Here is a 22,022-nt window from a genome sequence, read left to right as displayed (position 1 = left end):
GTTTCCCGCGTTTATTTGCAAGGCAGCTTGGCGTTAGGAAAACTTCAGAATTATCATTGTACCAATAGTTGCCAACGATATAGACATTTTGCATTTTCTTTGTTTATCATCAGTTATAACTTTATACCAAGTTTATTTGTAAGGCTGTAAGACTATAAATTGTTATCTAAAATTGTAACATACCTGATGATTTACTGACTAACGGCCGTTATCAATAAACTATCTATACTTAGTTTAACTTACGGATACATTGCTGTCACCGTTTAATGACAAGATCTTATCTATCCATAGTTATAGTCCAATGCTATCTGTCAATAGGTTATTGAAATGTAAGTAAGCGTAAAAGGATAGATTTGTCTTTCTCTAGTAAGTTAAACTAAGGATAGATAGGTTATTGAAAATGGCCGTAGGTTATCTTGTATGACGACAGTTGTTAGACGTGTACTTAAGTTTAGTAAGTTTCATTAAGAGGTCATCCAGGAGCCTTACGAAATTGAAACTCAACGCTTCGGGCGTTGTTATGACTAACTGTAACAGGTTTGAGTCTTAGCTTATGTTTCGGAAAAGATAGTTACTGTTAATTAATAGAAATTCCATTATTCAGGTACGTAATTAATGATTTTTGTTGAAAATAAACATCTATAAGTTAATAAATGATTTCAGTTCAGATAATTAAATAAAATTTTAATCCGACTAATATTACAAATGTGAAAGTTTGTATGTCTGGATGTATGTTTGTATTCCTTTAAAGCAAAAACTACCGAATGGATTTTGATGAAACTTTACAATAATATAGCTTACACACCAGAATAACACATAGACTATAATTTTTAAAACTATAATGTTCCATTCCGAATAGCAAAATAATTTAATAACATTGAAATGTAGATGAATAAATAAAAATACTTTCTCTCTTTTTAATCTCTGGATCTACTAAAACGATTTAAAAATTTTTCTTACACATATAGTGCCACATTTTTTGTGAATGTCTTATGCTATATTATAGTAACCCGAAAAATGAAAAGACTTTTTCGAGGTCGTGGTTGTCAGATTTAAGTAAGTAAGTCTGAGAAAAAACGGTCAAACACTATTAATAATTTATATGGCAAAACAATGTTTCCCGTTTTAGCTAGTAATTCATATTTCTAGACAGTATGTTGCTGTTATACAAGCGATAAAAACAGACCAGGAATATTTGTTTAGTTTGCGTGACAAGCTATGTCTTACACTCGGGATTTTTATGACACTTTGTGATAGTGTGCGTGAATTTCTCAAAATAGAGGTTAGTTCTAAAGTCTATTTTTTTACAGCTGTCATAGTCTATCTAGACGTATAAATGATGTAAGAAAATAAAGATTAACTTATGGTTTTTTGTCTAAGGGTTAGTGAAATCTTAAAATTTATTCGTACAAAACAAACAAATTACCAAGATTTACTTTCGACGCGTCACTCGGGCGGTTGGCTCAGTTGGTAAGAGGGCTCGGACAGGACCCGAGTCGCGCGGGTTCGAGTCCCGCATCGTTCATAAAGGAGATTGAAACGCATCCATACATTCCTGGGCCCAGGTGATAACAAGATGAAAATAGCACAATTTAAAAGCTTACATTTAAATAATCCTTAATTTAAAATTTTGTAAGATTTGTCAATCTAGCTGAGTAATCGAAGATATAAAAATGAGGTTATGCCTTAAACTATATGTTGACAGCTGATCTATAGTAGGTTTATTAAATGTCTATCTGCTAAAATTGTATCACATACTTTAAATATTAGCTAGGTACCAACCTTGTTTTTTTTTAGATAAAAACTAACTATCTACCTAAACCTATCTACTACTGTAACGACATTTTTTTGCATTATAATATTAGGCAATTAGTTATTAGATATAATATATTATACCTAAAATAAAAGATCGTTTTATTTGCTCTGATAAGAAAAATATCTGTATACTCACTCGCTCCGACATAAACTGTAAAACAGACTGCTAGAGACAACTTTACTTGGAATTCAATTGGGTAGGTAGTACACAAGCCGGTAACTTAACGAATTCAACAAGAAACGAAGTGACAATGACGTAGAAATGAAATGATCTGTCAGACTGTCATTTTCAAAGATAAGTTAGCGCTGAGGAACAAGGATTTCACTAGTATCTATTTTTATGTCAAACGATTTATGTACCTACTACATAAAATAATTGCTCAGTTCTGTTTTCTCCTAAGAAAGTAATTTATTTTATTCATAATATGGTCATTCGAACATAAACTATAACTTAATGCACCTAACTAATATTATTTATGTAAAACAACTGGATGTTATTTTAATCGATTAAATATTCATTCGATTACATTTTAATCGGTTTTCTTTATTTTAATGTTTTTTCAATTTGTAGATTGCAAAATCAGCTAGTCTTTTGTATTTTACATCAGAAAAAAATCTCCTTTTTTTTAAAAGTATATTTCAACTTGTTAACATCAGGCCAAAAATTCTCCTTTCGGTACAAATCAATTTTGTATATTTAATTCCAGAAGAGAGTAAAATCACTTAAAAATTACAAACTGTTCAGAAAGACAGTAAGTTCTTGTGTTCTTTACACTTAGTTCATGGTACGGGTAATAAATAGCACAGTTAGCTTAATTGCCCCCTCATTGCGTTAACAGTGCCAGTGGCGTTTACCTTGTAGGCACTGTTCTATATACCGTACCGTTCACAATTTTCTACACCGATAAAATTTTTGCATGTCATATTCCCAGATGTGGCTTTACTTTTACGTTCAGCGTTGCATCCCTTTAAGAAGATGTAAAGCATATTTTGAAATACCCTTATTGTATCGAAGAAAGTGAAGGTTGTGTGGTTATTTTAAATTCCGTACTTGCATACGAAAAAAATCTATCCAGTGCCTGTCTGTTCGTTTGCCTGTCTGCCAATTCCGTAAAATATAATCTATTATATAAAATTCTCATGTCGCGGTGTTTGTAGTTAAACTCCTTCGCAACGGCTTAACCGATTCTCATGAAATTTTGAGTGCATATTATTATGAGTCAGCATTAAAAAATACGTATAACTTCAAATTTTCACCCATCTACGATCTACAGTTACTTTTGTATCGCGATTTTAATATCGGCAATACAACGTTTGATGGGTCAGCTAGTAATTTATAAATATAATATCATACTAATTTAAAATTAGATTCTAACGTTTTAGTTTATTAACACAAGTAATACTAACTACATATTTACTTGGAATCATTATGAAATTTAGCTTAATGTATTTACTAAGGCGTCACAACGGTGATGAAAGATCTCATTTAAATCAAAAAGAATCAAGCCAAAATCACTTTATTCATGTAGGTCCAGGAAATGAGACTTATAAATTAAAAATTTTTGATTTCATTTTATATCCATCGCCTTTTATTAATAATAACGATTAAATACAGGTTTTTTAAGTCACTTAGACTAACTGTAGATACAAATCTACAATATTATATTAATAGCAAAATTGTCTTCATGTATTAAATAAACAAATTAATTACTTTACGGTTATATTGTCAGCAATTTTATTTGAATACGGCCCTGGTTGAAGATCTTTGCAGCATCTTGTAGTTCTTATACGAACACGCCGCCGGCAGGGTGCGATTTTGTCAACTTCACAAATTATCTTTAAATTTCTTTGGGTAAATCGTGTGTGTTTTCTCACGACATTTTCCTTCACAATAAGAGCGTCGAAACGTAAATATGAATAATAAAATCGAAAATGGTTGGTACGTGGTGGGAATCGGAAACGGTTGTGCGTCAGTTTTACTATAACCAGTCGTTTGATTTTATCTTCTTTTGTATGTTTACCAGTGGGAGGTTCCTTTGCACAGGATGCCGGCTAGATTATGCAGGGAACCACAACGGTGCTGCCGTGAAGCTGTAATGTGTAAGCATTGTTGTGTTTCGGCCTGAAGGGCGCCGTAGCTAGTGAAATGACAGAGCAAATGAGACTTGACATCTTATGTCTTAAGGTGACGAGTGCGATTGTAGTGCCGCTCTAAATTTTGGGGTTTTTCAAGAATCCTGAGCGGCATTTCATTGCAAGGCGTATCTTTTGCCATCAGCTGAAGCTACTGCTCGGAATATATAATAAGTACGAACCGTCTCCCTTTGTTTTTAATTTCGATTCTACAGATTTTTTTGCAATTGAATTAGGATGTTGATGTACAAACGCTATAATATGTCATAAAGACTTAAACATAATATTTAATAATAAGTATAATATATATCCCATCTGCATAATATGAAGTTGGCACGATGCCGTTAAAGTACAAAAGATGGACAGTATTTCATACGAATGCCCTCAGATATAAAGGGTAGCCAAATAACCTCTAGTCTAGGTCATAGGTTTTGCAGGCGAAATCTGCTGAACAATACCGCTATATAATCAAGATAGGAAAAATATATCCTACACTTCTTGTGTCTTGTTGAACTTTTTATTATATTCTGGTTTTTGCGTGTAAGTTTGACGGTATTAAATTCACATCGCCCGTTTCATGTGTCTCCGAAATTCGTGGTAATTGGTTGAATAGTTAAGGGGTGACAGGACAATAAGCAGTTTTATCAGTGGGAGGCTCCTTTGGACAGGATTCCAGCTTGGTTATGGGTACCTTTTTCTGGCGCGTGTTTCGTCTTGAAGTGCGTCGTAGCTAGTGAAATTACTGGGCAAATGAGATTTAATATCTCATGTCTCAAGTTAAGCTTATAGTAGTGCCGCTCAGAATTATTGGGTTTTTCAAGAATCCTGAGCGGGAATCACTGCATTGTAATGGGCAGGGCATCAAATACCATCAGCTCAATGTCCAGATCATCTCGTCCCTTTTTGTCATAAAAAAAGCAAACAAACACACACTAACGTAATTTTTTTTCAATTATTGTAATCGTTTTTATTTTGAGTTTGTTGACGGTTATTCTTTATATTACATCACTGATGCGTCGTGATGGTATTTGGAAGTCTGAGCTTTCAATTTTGTACATCTCTAGCGCAAAGTGCGAAGGTATGTTCTACTATTACCTAAAAATTGTAATCCCAACATATTGTCGCATAAAATCGTAGATCGCAATAATATTGTAATCATATAAAAACACATTGTCAGAAACATAAATAATTGCACCTGCAATGAGGCACCTATTTAAAAAATAGAATCGACTAATTGCTATTTTTAAATAAAAAAAGGCTTTTTAGTGGCTTTATTTGGATTTTAGAGCTAATGTGTTTATAATGGCGACTTGCAGCTATGGTTCTACGTGAATCAGTGCTACAAATTCTATTCGAGCTGCGTGTGGTACTGCTTTTAGGATCAAAAGTAAAATCGGTGTGTTTACGAAGAGTACTTTGAAAGATAAATAGCTGTTTGGCTGAGAGGATCAGGCAAAGGGTATAAGGGTATATTAATCGTTTATCGGATATCGAATCGGTTTCCTTGCCAGCACTTTCAGAAATGCTCTCTGCGCACGTTCAACCCTTAGCATAACTGATACCACCCCACACCCCAGTACAGACTGGACAAGCAAAGTAGACAGTTATTAAACAGCTGAAATCATCTGCAGTTCTCAGCTTTTTAAATATATATAAGAGTTTTCTCACACGAGCTACAGTTAAAGCAATATTTTGCGTCCATTTCAGATTGTTATCAAGAGTGACTCCGAGATAATTAATAGTAGCAGTATTTTCCATTTGTTGACACCCATAGCTTTCGTGTAGGTTTGGACAAGTGTGCGCATGAATTTCAACTGTAAAGGGCTGACTAGATTTTGTAGAAGAATAGATATAGCCACAAATAATTGGGAAATTCTTCAGAGCAAAAACAATATCAAATCTAAATTCAATTGTAAGATTTTTACATTAAACAGATTCTACGAAATAATTACATAGAGCAGGAAATAAAATAGTAAACATGATTTGTCTGTAAACGAAAGGGCTGATTCAACTTGTATGTGATTTTTAAGTATTGTCAACCTCTTTCTGATAAACAGTGATTATTTCATTCTGATCTGTTCACAAATAAAAGTTAAATTGATTCGGAAAAAGTCGCGGACACCCGCTAGTTATCAAGTATTCACAGCATTTCATTGTCAAATCTATGTGAGGAATATGTGCCTTACCTCACTTCTTTATACAGGTATATACTTTATCATATCTGACATACGTAAATTATCTTAACCTTTATATTTATATATAAATCCAGTGTCCTGATGTTTGTTTCCATTGAACTCTTACGGCCTATTATGATTATTCTGAAGTTCTCCGAATGATAAGCTGCCTTGGAAATAAGCACGGGAAACGTTATACGTCAGAACAAACCATTCGTAAGTAAAATGTCTACAATATAATCAATTATTATTATTATTATACTCTTTATCACAATTTCATCTTATTTTCTACATTTATATATATAACGTATTATTAAAAGCCAATATTACAAATATAAATATAAAAAATAGAGTCCCGCCGTCGTTGGTTCACGACAGTTCCGCCGGTGGTTTGGGCGACAGACTGTGGAACTTCCGCACGATGCGTGCCGTTCCCAAAACAGATGCTTTCTGTAACCGACCCTTTATCCAGTTATGAAGTGAGAGCCTCTTGAGATGATGTTCGAGGCTCTTTGCTATTAGACCGTTAACGGAAATGACTATTGGGACAATTATTGTTGAATCAACATCCCGCATGTCAGTAACCTCGTGCGCTAAGTCTAGGTACTTCGACAATTTGTCTATTTCAGCTTGTACAAGGTTATCATCACACGGGACGATGATATCAACAATTATTATTATTATGATTTGGGGATTTCAATGCACTTAAAACCTAGGATCTATTGTGTCCCCTTCCTGCGCTAGCGCGCCTGATCTCGAACTTAAAAGTTGAGGAGGAGAATCGAGGCTACTAACTAGGATGCGTGTCACTATGCCGAGATTTAAATTATATCCTCGAGGCCTATTACTTTTAGAAGGCGTAGGATCCTCAGAGGGTTCAGGCAGGACACGTCCTCTGCTTTGAGTAAAAGTGTTTTAAGACACCCCAGCCTGATTCTGGCAATGGCTTCGCATTCCAGAAGAATGTGTTTGGGGTCTTCAGCGGCTTCGCAGCAGAATCTGCACAGGTTTAATCAAACCTGTTTCAGTGAATCCACTGAGACCCATTCTGGCTAGGTGCCCATTCAGGTTGCAATGGACGGATAGGAACCCCGTGAGGGCTCTCAGTTGTGTCCTGTCCAAGCCTATGCATATATACTTACATATGCCGAATGTTGACGACCTATATAGCCGAATGGTTAGTGACCCTGACTTCTAAGCTAGAGGTCCCGGGTTCGAATCCCGGTAGGTGCAATCATTTATATGATGAATATGGATGTTTGTTTCCGAGTCATAGATGTTTATATGTATTTATGTATGTTTAAGTAAGTATATTGTATTAAATATATCGTTGTCTTGTACCCATAGTACAGGCTATGCCTAGTTTGGGGCAAGATAATTTGTGTAAAAGTGTGTCAATATTATTATTATTATATTATTATTATTATATAATCTATACATAAATACTTAAAGCGAAAACTATGTACTCCCTTTTTAAAACAATGCATTAACGAATGACCGTGAAATTTAATACAGTTAAAGTTTATATGGAGAAGATGTGCATAAAGCTATCTTTAACATTTTATACATGAATTTATTATAAATTTTGAGTTGACGTATATCAAGTTGTTGAAGATAAAATATTACTAGAATACGCATACAAGGGTTTTGTATTTAGATATAATAGTTGAATTCTATGATACTACATAATTTCAAAATTTCTTTTGAGCAATGTAGCAATGTTTTTTATTTTTCTTAAAACTTAGAACATTAAAATAAACGATATTAATTGAGCATAGATGCACACTTTACTTTGCATCATATCTTTGACAATACTAATATGAAAAAATCATAAGATCTATGTCAAAGAAAATTTATACGTCTAGATAGAGTCTTGCTGTTAGACAACCGATGAAAACAGGACAGGAATATTAGTTTAGTGTGCGTGGCAAGCTGCGTCTTACACTCGCGATTTGTATGACACTTTATGTTAGTATGCGTGAATTGCTCAAAATAGAGGTTAGTTAAAGCCTATTTTTTCAACGTTTTCACAGCTCTCAGAGTCTAACTTGACGATTGAGTGATCGAAAATAGTATTTTCTTTGATTAGCGAGTGTTACATATTTAAATGAAACACTTTTGAAAGGATTAAAATGATTGTAATTATATCTGTGTTTTACATTAAATTTCCTCTAACATAGACAGTCCCTCTGAGAATGTGCTGTGAAAGGGTCAAGAAACGGATTTACTAAATTAATAATAGAAAGGTAACTTTTATGGAAAAATCAAATGTAAAACACAGTTACAATTAAACGCTTCTTAATCCTTTTAAAAAGGATCTTATTTATGCAATGTTATCTATTTAATTAATTGTTTTAAAAATATTATACACGCAAAATTACCTTAAAAATATTTGAAAAAATATCAATACACCAATTTCCCATTCTACCCTAAGTCATATATCCCAGAGGAGTCCCGTCAAATTCAATCAACCGCCAATATTTTCTGTATCTGGCAATAATTTCGGGACAAATTGGATTATTGCCTGAAACGTTTCCATCATCGGTTGCCGTTGTCCTCGACGTTCGCTTCTGTCCGTCACATCTGTTACGAGACGCTCTAATTACCCTTACATAAATATCAACTGAAATTGAGGGAATTTAAACTGTTTATTTAACACTGAAACATTGCGGTAACATTATATTATTGTAGAAGGAATTACATATAAGTTATTTTTTGTTAAGCAGACTATAATGCATTGAATTCATTACATATTTCGAATAAAACAATAACAGATAATTTAGTTTAAATAGAACACTTTTAAAGGATTAAAACGCGTGTAATTGTAGATGTGTCTTAACGTTACATTTTTGCGTAAATATTACTTTTTTATTTTTATTTCAGTTAGGGGTTAACTAAAATAATAAAACAAAAATTTTATGTAAAAACATAGCTACACGCGTCTTAATACTTTAAAAGTGTTTTATTTAAATGTGTAATACTCGCGTTTATCAAAGAAAATAGTAGATAATTTAATAATTTAAATATACATAAAGATTCTAATAATCCTTTTTCTCTTTAAATATGTATTAACATTTTATTTTAAGCATTATATCGTAATTTTATCATCCTCCTCACATGGCAATAAATATAAAAAGGTAAAAAAGATTTTATCCATTACTCAAGGGGTAGTTAGAGTGCTAACATATATAAGCAACTATTTAACTACCAGGAAGAAGAAATCACTTGCTATGACATATATAATGCAAACAAAAGTAATCCTCTAACTATATTTACAGTACTATGACTACATAAAATTAAAACTATCCTTACGTGGAAGCGTACCAAGAATACGGGCGGCATTTCCTCGTTGGATAGCTAGGCTGATCCGTTGACTGAAATAGCTGCCAGCGCTTGAATTTCCATAGCCTTATTAAGGCGCGAAGATAGTATTTTGAACATTCTCCGCGCCTCTGGGCCCCACGGGCCATATGTCTCGACACCAAATGGCACAAAGATGAATGACTCACTGAGACCAACATATTTGCGACGCTTGCTGTCTTTGGCAGTCGAAGCAGCAGCCCCAGCACCAACTGACGTTACTTGGACATAAGAATGAGCCAGAGTGTCGATGCAAGTCGCGCCCCACACCAGCGCCCTTTCCGTGCCCAGGAATGTGTAAAACATTAATGACGATATACCACACCTTAGGTACGGAGAGATCAATACATTTTATTGTTACTACATATTATTTAATAGAAAAGACCAGCTGGGTTTTTTACCTACATTCTTCTCAGTTCTGACATAATATCTGAGCCACAATACAGCAGTAATAGGGCAGTACATTAAATTATAACTAGAACGACCGAATCGAAGCACGCACACATACACAGGATTTGCACGGCTGCTAAGCAATCTTGGGAAGACAAAACTATTGAGTGCCACGCCGTACGTTGTCGAGACTGGTCGCTGTCCGAGTTAAATTAGCAGCGCCGGGCCGTCCGCGTCGTCAATCTTTTTATAGGTACCAACCCTAGCGCTAGCGCAACCCTACTTGTATTGTGTCTGAGGCATTTCGACTGTCTAGATTTTGGCGTTCTATATTTTTAATTCTGAAAATGAAATATTTAAAAACTAACAAAAACAAACAGCACTTATCAATTTATACGTAGGTCACACTAAAAGTTATGCGTAACTTAAAAAAATGTTATAACCAAAATATTATGTTTATTGCTTTTCAAAATACTCTCCTTTATAGTTTAATCAATTCTTCATGCGATCGAACAATTTTTTAAAACTGGAGGACCACAGATCTGGAGGCATGTTTTCTACGTGCTGATGGACCGCTATCACTGCCTCTTCGAAATTGGTAAAAGTGAAACCTCTCATCAAATCTTTGATTTTAGGGCAAATACAGAAATCACAGGGTGCTAGGTCGGGGCTATGTGCAGGATGGGTGACAAGTTTTACTTTTTTGGAAGCTAAAAATTACTTACTTTTGTAGGCCATGTTTGTAGAAACGTTGTGATGATGTAGTAGAACGCGGTTTTTTGGTTGTCTTTCGCGAACTTTTTTTAACACTGGGTAAACAAATGGTAGAATACCACTCGGCATTAACACTCTTTTGACCTTCAAGTGGAATTGTGCACATTGTACCCGTAGCTGAGATAAAAAATGGGATCATTTTTTATCAACGTTTCTCGCTTTTTTGATGGCCTGTTCTCATTTTCAAACATACATTCACAAGATTGCTGTTTTTTTTCGAGTCAAACAATAAATTCATGTTTCGTCTCCTGTGACAATGTTATGAAGTGCATTAGAATGTCCGTGGTCGTACTTCATTAGCATCTGTGAGCACCATTCTACGAGAGCCCGCTTCTGCTCCGCTGTCAGTTCATGAGGGATCCAACGACAACAAAGTTTCCCAACTTTCAATTCTTCACATAAAATTTTCTGAATTTGGCTAATACCAATCCCCAATAGTCCTCGAATTGTCTCATAGGTTATCCGCAGGTTTTCTTCAAGTAGCCGCTTCACAGTAGCCACATTATTTTCGTTGACGGCAGTTGAAGGCCGCCCTTCACTTAATTCGTTATGTAAAGAAACCCGACCTCTCTCAAATTCAGCACACTATCGCCTCACGGTCTTCAATGTGCTTCTCTACCAAAAGTATTTTGAAGACCAGCTGCACAGTCGGAGAGGGAGAACTTTTAAAATCATAAAAAATCATCGCTTTAAAATGTTTTCGAATTAATTCCATTTTCGTTGCGTACGTAGAAATTTGATGTGTGATGAAAAACAATTGACAAATGATTTCCCGCCAATTTGTTTTTTTTTATTACTAAGAAGGTTGCAACGTTTCAAAAAACAAAATATTCGAGATTCTAATAGTTCCGATTAGCTAGACGTCCAAAACTGTTACGGCTGTTCCTTATCGACGGTAACTCACCTTATCCGTGCACGCTGTCTGTCAATGGGATGACGTATAGCTTACCAGCAATATAAAGTTTGTATGGAAATTCCAATTCACGCGTCTATATTGGGTACGTTGGTACGAGTCACGGCTATATTGGGACAGCTCCAGATTATTGACAGCTAATTACTGACAGTAGAAGGTAGTAATTTATCTCTATCTGTAGATAGTATATTGGGAAGTACCGTTAGTGTGCCCCATGTACCTATGATGCGTTGTCAAAGTTGTAACTTTAATGTTCCATTGTTCCATAAGAACATATTTTAAAAACATATTACATATAGTAATACATATTATAAGGACAATTTATGATAATGCTTGTGCAGAATGTACACAATAGTGGGAGGCTCCTTTGCACAGCTAGATTATAGGTACAACAACGGCGCCTATTTATGCCGTGAAGCAGTAATGTGTAAGTATTATTGTGTTTCGGTTTGAACGGTGCCGTAGGTAGTGAAATTACTGGGCAAATGAGACTCAACATCTTATCTCTCCGACGACGAGCGCAATTATTGTAGTGCCGCTCAGAATTTTTGGATTTTTCAAGAATCTTCACTGCATTGCAATGGGCAGGGCGTATCAATTACCATCAGCGGAACGTACCGGAAGGCGTAGTGTTGGTGGCCCCCCACAAGATGGATCGACGATCAGGTCAAGATCGCCGGAATACGTTGGCTGAGGACAGCGCAGGACCGATTGTCGTGAAAATCTTTGGGGGATGCCTTAGTCTATCAGTGAACGTCTTTCGGCTGATAATTATGATAATGAACTGCTTTGTAAATGTCTGGATCACTTGGCGTTGCGTAGACACATCGCTTCATTGTGTGTTCTCTACCGCATTTATCACGGGGAGTGTTCCGAAGAGCTGTTTAACCTGATTCCACCTTCGCACGACACACCACAAGTTAGGATATCATCCCCACTATCTGCATGTGTGGCGGTCCTCCACAGTGCGGTTTTCAAGGAGCTTTCGTCCGCGTACTACAAAGCTGTGGAATGAGCTTCCTTGTGCGATGTTACCGGGACGATACGACATGGGTACCTACAAAAAAAGCACGTACACTTTCCTTAAAGGCCGGCAACGCTCCTGAGATTGCTCTGGTGTTGCAAGAGAATGTGGGTGGCGATGATCACTTAACACTAGGTGATCCGTACCCTCGTTTGTTCTCCTATTCCATAAAAAAATTATGATGAACGTCCTGCTCGTCTCGTACCTTATTGTCATAAAAAAAGAGAATGTCATGTCATTTTTAGGTCAAGCTTCGATTCGAGCTGGTCGAAGTCAGTTGAGACCTATCATTATCTTAAAATCAATAACCGAAAAGATCGTATGCATAAGAAATAAAGTGGGAAACTATGAAACGGTCGTTGAAACCTTATTGTAATTTGCGATAGGCTTTTTACAGAAATCAACCCATGATTTTTTGTGTATAATAGAAGTGCAAATATCTATATAAATTCTATCCATAATGTTAATAGCAGGAACAGACATAAACTTATAATGCCTACTACTCGGCTAAGTCAAATTAGTAGATCTTTTGTGGGGCGATGTATATGGTTTTACAAGAAGATCACAGAAAATGTTCAAAACAAAAGTATTACGTTATTCAAAAGAATTCTTAAAAAACGTTTGTGTGGTAAAGTTATAACATAAATGACTTTCTTAATGATAGCACAGATTGGGAATGGAGTGACCGCCCTCAGGCATTTAAATAATAAGTTTAATTGTACAATATTACTTTGTAAACATATTTATTTGATGAAAAAAAAGCCCGCTGAGTTTGTTGCGCCCGTTGCTCTCAGGTCTGAGGCATTCATTTTGGAATGGGTGGTAGTTTTTGATTTACAATAAGTGATGTCACATCCTATTTTGAATAAAAATATTTGAATTTGAATACTAAAGTCTAATATGTACGAAATCAGAATTATATTACTCCAAAATTCTACTTTAAATAAAATCCTGCAAACTTTCCCCTCCAAAATACTAATTGAAATATAATTTAAGGACATTCATTTTGTCTTACCGTAACTTGATGATTTTTTGTTTCAGAAGTCTCGCAAAATTTGCAAGAAATACTCGAGGCAAAGTTTACAGTTCTGTTTCGAGCCATTTATATCTGTCTTTGGATGTTCCCGGCAGTTTCAACTTAATCCAACAACTTCTTTTAAACGACTTTCCAAGAAGAAGTTATCAATTAGACCCGTGTTTTATTTTAGACTTCGACAGATAAACCTTGTTTTGTACTCTGCACTTGATTTTTGCGTCGTCTCTATTTATTTCAACTTTTACAATAGAACTTGAATCGTAGCTGTCTACCACATGGTTGTGCCTTTTTTATGATAATAAGGGGAGAGACGAGCGGGACGTTCAGTTGATGGTAATTGATACGCCCTGCCCATTATAATGCAGTGCTGCTCAGGATTATTGAAAAACCCTAAATATCTGAGCGGCACTATAACTGCGCTCGTCACATTGATACATAAGATGTCAAGTCTAATTTGCCCAGTAATTTCACTAACTACGGCGCCTTTTAGACCGAAACACAGTAATGCTTACACATTACTGTTTTACAGCAGAAATAGGTGCCGTTGTGGTACCCATAATATAGCCGGCATCCGGTGCAAAGCAGCCTCCAACTGTTTTTACTTATTCTTAGGCTATATATTAAATAGTACACTTTTTAGTCTGCAGAATTGTTTGTTCTTGTGACCCGCCTTACACTGGATAAATAGTTCTCTAGTTTTTCAGCTTTTCGAAAGACTTTTGAAGACTAGAAGTAAATTTGTAAAACAAACAAATTAACACTTAAAAATTATCATTTATAACGTTTTAAACTTAGATCATTTATTCGATAAGATAGACTATGACAGATGTGAATATGCACTCTATTTTGGAAACGCACACTAAAACAAAGTGACATACAAATCGCAAATGTAGGACGTAGCTTATCACGCACACTAAAGCAATAAACCTGACCTGTTTTCATCGGTTGCCAAGCAGCAAGAGGCTCTATCAACACGTATAGATTATCTAAGATCTTAATTTGCAATGATTTTCCGCAAATTAACGCTTAAATATCTATTAATATTTATTTAAAGTTAAAAAAAATTACTTCAATGATAAATAACCAGCGAGATTAAAAGAGTACTTAGTTTTATCCCCATACACGATGTCCTTAGCATAGCATTATAAGCTTATCTGGAACGTTCTCAACTTAACGATTTTTTGATTGCTCCATTTAGAATACGCCCGTAATTAGATTCCCCTAAACAGAATCCATGGAAACTCGAGAGGCACATTGTTTTAACGCCCACATTTAGTCGAGCATCGGGTAATTTTTATTTGAATTTCTACTCGAAGTCCTGATCCTATTGAATGGTGCGTTATTATATTAGAATAAAGCTTTAAAAACATTAAAAAGTTGATTTTGCTTTTGTTGTATCAAATATTATTATTTTATGAATCTATTTTGATTATTCTTTTTTTATTTGGAAGCTGGTGCTTCCCGTGCGGTCCCATTGAAATTGGTCTGCTCACAATGGCATCCACGAGAATAAATTTTTTATTGGAAAGGATATAGTTCAAAGGTAGTTTGGTAGGAGTTTGGTCAGGTTCCCATTATGTGATCCATGACAATGTTTTTTTTATGAAAATAAGGGACAAGACGAGCAGGACGTTCAGCGTATGGTAATTGATACGCCCTGCCTATTACAATGCAGTGCCGCTAAGGATTCTTGAAAAACTCCAAAAATTCTGAATGACACTACAACTGCGCTTGTCACCTTGAGACATAAGATGTTAAGTCTCATTTGCCCAGTAATTTCACTAGCTACGGCGCCTTTCAGACTGAAACACAGTTATGCTTACACATTACTGCTTCACGGCAGAAATAAGTGCCGTTGTGGTACCCATAATCTAGCCGGCATCCTGTGCAAAGGAGCCTCCCACTACAAAGGATGTAACGGAACTCTACAATTCTTAGCAAATTAACGATACTAGGCTGAATCTTTTTTATGATATCCGGGTATTTGAGTCTTCCACCTTCCGTAACGTACTACCGTAACGTCAAGTAGCTGTCGTAGTTGAATACTATGATTATCAATGGATCTCCTTAACGACTAACAGTAAGGGTGCGATCTGTTGCACAATTTCTGTCTGTAATCAAATTGCAATCTGCTTGCGTCCATTGCTGCTTTGCAAAATTCAGAACATCTAAACAATTTTAAACAAGTTATCAGTTAGTGTACATCAGATTCACTAAAAACCAAATATAAATAAAAAAATATCAAAAAAAAACCGACTTCAAAAGCACAATTCCAAAACAATAAATATATATGCACTAAAAAGTTTAAAAATTATTGCGCATTTATACACAATCCAATTAATAAATCTAATTCTAGTTACGATTCTTGTTATTTTTGGAGTCGATGTCAGCCAAGGTAGGTGTGTAACTTACAACTTTAACTTTCTTAACAAACATACATGTGGCACATCCAGAGTCGCACACGCGACTTGACGAAGTGAGAGGAGAGAGCGTGGCCTCGGCGGGAGTACTTCCAGTGAACTAATGAACGGATTTTAATGGAGATTACTTCTTGGAGTGCAGTTTAGTCTAACTTGAGAGATAGGATAGTTTTATTTCAATTTGGGATGCATAATTAATTTTATTTCCAATATAAGTTTTGTAAGGACACATTTTCTATAAGAGAATTTATTGACGCACGGTTTGACAGTTCTGCTGTGAAATAATTTCATTATAACAAGAGGGAGCAGTTTTTTGAAATAATTATTCTGAATATTATAGACAAAAAAAACAGTATGTTATTTATTATGTACAGAACAACGTCTGTCGGGTCAGCTAGGTTATATTATAAAGGATCAGTTTCGTCGTCAAAATTTCGGTTTGTTTTACCTATATTTTGTATTCAAATATAAAATATAGGTCTGCGGGAAATCAATTACGATATCGAATGATTGAGTATGAATACTATCCAAAGGGCGAGGAAAATAAGAGATATCAAAGAAAAAGCATCCCTCATCATTTATGAACCATAAACGTACAATCGCCCTTTAAATCTAACACAAAGGGAACTGTCAACATCAAATCAAACTCGTGAATTGTAGGCATTACCATAATGTCATTCATCATACCCCCAACTTGAACCGTGAAACATGATTTGCATAATGCCTGCCATAGTTCGCTTATTGACTTTATTTTCATCGGCTTTTTCTGAAGTTTTATTACATTATGTACTTAGGCAATTCTGCTATGAAAATCCCTACTTAATGCTATAAATGTAAATGTATTTTTGTTTGATACGCTTTTACGCAAGAGCTACTCAACCGATTTTTATGAAATTTGGTACAGCTGCAGCGATAGACTAGAGCTTTGGAAAGGACATAGGCTACATTTTATCCCGGAAAAATCAATGGTTCCCGCGGGTTTTGTGAAAACCTGATATTCATGTCAATGCTATTACTATTCCAATAGTAGGTTTAGTTTGCCATAGCAATCTTCCTCGAAATAAGATTCCTATATTTTCTTGGTTAAACGGAGTGGCAATGAGTTTCTTGCTACGTCTTCTCATTAGCTTTAATCCTTTAGGAAGTAGCAGTAGATTCAATGAGATTTTTTTTTGACATTTATAAGTGTTCCGTGACCTACACGAATTAAGTGATTTTGATTTATAAAATGTTAGGAACGGGAGCGAAACCGGGAAACGGAACTGAGATAGTACATGAGATAAAAACGCGGATGAAGTCACGGTCATCAGCTAGTATTTTATAATGCATGATATGCAAAGTGTACCTGACATTTTTTAGATAGCAGGTAATGAGAAACAGAGTGGCCTAACTAGATCGTAATAGACCCACTGAAATGTGATCTGCAGGCCCGCAGTTGAAAAGTACAAAAACTTTAATACATCTTCTAACAACCTGTTTAACACACACATTTTATATACTTTAAATGAATTATTTCCTTTATAAATATTGAAAAAAGAAAATGAATAATGTTAAGTATATTTTAATGCATATTTTGAAATACGTTTGACATTTTTAATATACGTGTAAAAAATGTGCAAATTCCAAGTCTGCTGACAGTTAAATTAAGCCGATTCCGATGAAGGAATGTGATTAATGGTAAAACTTTGTGCCCATTTTTCTATCAATCATTTTAAACTGACTTTTACAATCAAAGATGGGGCGAATTGTCAGGAAAAGATATTATATTAGAACAGAATAGGGATAGATACTAACGTTATAAGATATAGCTTTAATTTAAACTCGTTTTTAGTCGTATTTAATACGAAATGGCTTTATTTCTTAATCGTTTTACGATGGTATTTTTGATAAAAAGGTACATAAAATTATTTTTATACTCGTTTTTTAATTGCATATATAAATAATTTTATGCATATATATTTAAGTAATTACGTAACCTCTTTAAATAGTTATTTATTATTTTTCCAATTTTAAAGGTATTTTTTCTCAAAGAAACACCTTTATAATTTCATATAATAAGTTTTATGGTTTTTGTAGATATATCTTCATTTTTATAGCGATATATGTATGTTTGCGGGTGAATTGAAAATCTCGTATATATATAAGTTAGTTTTCCGTGGACTCTTTACGATAAAGGGAAAATGGTAAAAAAAATGTAATGCGGACTACATCTCCAGTGTAGTATGCTATTCTTCATTGCTTATTTTATAATTTGATCTTGGCACGGGTTACGGGTTTAAGGTGTTAAAAGTCTCAGGATATGCAGATATTTAGTTAATGTAAAAATATGTTTTTAGGACACAAGTTATACAAACAAATGTGTAAAACAGTAAATTGTTTTTGACACCTCTTGCTCTTCTCTAATTACAAACGTGCTTTTGCAAATTTCGTCAAGATTAACTTTTTGCTTCTAATCCCCTTATTCATAATAGTCTGCTAACTTAAAGCATTGCTAATTCTCACTCTGTCTTCTTCTATTGACCTTAGTCAGAATGAGAAAAAACACTCCTAAGCGGCTGTTTAAAGTTAGCGGACCATTATGAATAAGGGGGTAAACATATACAGCTTATGTAGGTCGCTGCTAATGTATTCGTAAGCTATTGCATAAAATTGGTTTAGTAAATTTTGGGTTGCATTACAATGAAACACACAAAATTGGGTATTATTTCTTTATTGTTTTAGATTGTCTGAAGGTTAAGTTTTATTGTATATGTATGTTAAAGCTTCTAGTCAGTTAAGTGGAGTTAGTAAATCTTTCGTTGGGCGATGTTTTTAACTCAGACAACATCATACCAGAAAGTTTGTGTGGTAAATGTTATTACAATTTTTTAAATTATATTTTTTTATAATTGCTAATAAAATGGTCGCTATATACCTTTATTTATTTACGTTGTGTGTGGATTGATGTATCTACTGTACCATGGCCTACTATTATTGTTGATACAGTAGTAGTCAGCCATGACTGCACTCAATAACTCTTGTTTTTACGTATTCATTTACATTTTTTTAGTATTATTGCTGCATCACTTTACATATATTGTAACTGGAATGATTTGTGAGTGAGTGATTGTCACAATGAGTTTCTTACCACTTCTTCTTATTAAAGCTCAACCCTCAAAGGCGGTGGATATAAAAATAAAAGTCATTTCCTTGCCCTGCATGAATAAAGTGGTTTTGATTAGATTACCCTAAAGGATTGAGCTTTTGATTACTATTAGTAAAAATATAATATTAACGAGTTTAAGCAGAATTGTCAAATTGTAAGTAGAGGTGCGTTTGGTGAGTATTGCATGATATGTAGATTAGGATTCTTTTATTGTTGTTTGCTTGAGTTCTCGTAACAGGTTTCGTCATGCTCGCTTAAATGTCACTGCTTGTGGCGGCAACATGGGACGGGTCGTCCCCTTCCCTAATTTACGGTGTGTGTGGATTATTACTGCTTATTATGCATATGCACATTCTAGATTATCATATGGAATATTAATATGGGGAAACTGTAGTGAAATAAAAGATATATTTATTCAACAGAAAAAATGTATCAGAATTTTAGAAAATATTCAGCAGATGGATTCATGTAGACCATATTTTATTAAACACAAAATTTTAACTCTTAGTTCAATTTAGATACTAGAAGCATGTAAATTTGTTAAAAAACATTCGGAAAAATAATAGAAATTTAAACAAATTAAAAATTCCCCAAACAAGTATGTCATTAGTGTCCTCGAGCCCTCACCACATGGCAATAAAAATTTATAATCGAATCCCAAACGAAATTAAAAATAAAGAGAAGCCTTCTCTATTTAAAAGACATCTTAAATTTTTTTTAGTTTCAAAATGCTTCTACGATTTACCCGAATTTTTTAATTACAAGTGTGAGAATTAGTTGCAATATAGTACAAGAATGTAAAAAATGTATAAGACTTATTTATTTTATGTATAACGTTGCTGTGCCCTTGCAGGGCGTCACATATTGTCTACCCATTAATGTACCAACCATCCTACTGTAAAATGTGACTTGCAATAAAATATTTTGATTTGATTTGATTTTATTTGGATGATGCAGCTACAGTACTCAATAATTTTTGTATTAATTTACATTTACTTTTTTGACTTACTCATGTAAGGTATTGACTATTTGACGTTTGAGTATATTTGATGCATCAGTTTACATATTATATTGAAATGATTTGTAAATCGATGAAAATGTAAATCTTGATATAAAAGAGTGGCAATGAGTTTCTTGCTACTTTTTCTCATTAACTCAACCCTTTACGATGTAGTGGTAGATTCCATAAGAAAAATATTTTATTGACATTCTTATATGTCATTTCCGTGACATACATGCATATAATAATTTTGATTTGATTTGATTTGAATTGACTTAATAATGCCACACAATGAGTGAGATATTTGATAAATTATATAGTCATTCCAATTTATAAAAAAGAGGGATATATATTTTCGAATAAGTGTTTTTTAAGTTTATTTAGTTATCTCAAATCCTATTTTGTATAAAAAAATAAATGAATATTACTATACATTCAAACACACAAAACATGAAGTCTTTTCTTTTCGTCGTCATATTCGTTATTTTCAATGAGAAAACTACGCTCAGCCAAATTATGCGGTGTTTTTTTTGAAACCGCAATATTACGACTTACTCCGGAAAATAGGGAATATTTAATTTTTAGATATTTATATAATCTTAATAGATATTTTTTGTTTCAGATACTTCAAATATGAAGATGAAGAGAAAGCACAGAGAAATGACAGAGTAGAACCGTATATAAAAGACACTCCATAATGTGATCCATTCGAAAGCGATGTCTACTAAAACACCAAACATATATATCACAACATCACACTTCCAAAATCTAAACCTATCAAAGAGATCGAATACAGAGTTGATCAAAGAAAACAATTTCAACGAAGCTGTTTACGAGAAAGATGATGATAAAAATAAAGGCAAAGATGCTAGTGACTTTATGATGCTGGTTGAAGATTTTAGTGATTATTTTTATGGGAATGCTAGCCACGAAGTGTTTAGTGCACATAATCAAACGCTAGAGATCTTAAACGATGTATATACCAACTGTTCCTACAATGGTACGTTTAACGTGTCTTGTTTCGGTCGAGTTGAACCAATGCCGCAGTATAACTTCTGGGCCTTGTTGCTGTTGATATTTCCATTTTTCACGCTGTTCGGCAATGTGTTGGTGATTATGAGTGTAGTGAGGGAGAGAACACTGCAGACAGTAACGAACTATTTCATAGTGAGTCTTGCTGTTGCTGACTTGCTGGTTGCCGTTGTCGTGATGCCTTTCGGAGTTTATTATTTGGTAAGTTTATTTCAAATCTATGTATTTATAATATATTATAGTTTTCTCATAACAAATTTTATTAGCACCTACTAAAAATTCACAAACAAGCTTACATCTAAACAAGTAGCTTTTAAATCAAATAGATCAATGTGCTAAGCTTCTAAGAATAAATTTCAAAGAACACAATATCTTAATAACGAACAGGAATTGGGCAGAGTAAAGCCTAACTCGTCAACGGTTGCAGCGGAAATGTGTCGAGGTGTTTTTTTTGCACCTAGACAAAGGGAAAAGGCTACCCTCCGGGATAACGACGGGAGGGAGGTGGTAAATGCTCATGCATACCAACGCAGCCTAAGTCTGCGTTGGTCATGTGGGCCTTACGTAAAGCCTAAGGCCTACCAACTAAACACCACCGAAGGTGGGCTTTAGGCAAGTGCCCTCAAAGCCTTCATCGAAGGCGACCTTCTCCTGGGGAGAAAGAGGCGCAAGCGGCACTACCTATGGAGTATCCGCTGGGAAGAGTGTCGTCGCGAGGGAGACATCGCCTTTTATAGACATTCACCCTGTCCACCTGTCACTGTCAACAAAATATACACGGAACTTGTAAATAATTATTATATCGT

General features: G+C 34.6%; 1 protein-coding gene and 1 non-coding gene across 2 annotated transcripts in view; both read left to right on the top strand.

Moving 5' to 3' along the window:
- LOC126964506 (dopamine D2-like receptor) overlaps positions 1–22,022 on the top strand; it is a 319,528-nt gene that overhangs the window by 123,449 nt on the left and 174,057 nt on the right. The window contains exon 2 of the mRNA XM_050807672.1: positions 20,807–21,417. Coding sequence (XP_050663629.1) covers positions 20,902–21,417 — 516 coding nt within the window. The 5' untranslated portion in view covers positions 20,807–20,901. The remainder of the gene's footprint in view (positions 1–20,806; positions 21,418–22,022) is intronic.
- Trnap-agg (transfer RNA proline (anticodon AGG)) lies at positions 1,453–1,525 on the top strand. Its single transcript has one exon. It is a non-coding gene; the product is annotated as a tRNA-Pro (tRNA).

This window comes from Leptidea sinapis, chromosome 5, assembly GCF_905404315.1.
Source record: "Leptidea sinapis chromosome 5, ilLepSina1.1, whole genome shotgun sequence".
NCBI classification, from domain to species: domain Eukaryota; kingdom Metazoa; phylum Arthropoda; class Insecta; order Lepidoptera; family Pieridae; genus Leptidea; species Leptidea sinapis.
Note: the sequence above shows the minus strand (reverse complement) of the source record. Positions and strands in the feature narration are given on the sequence as shown.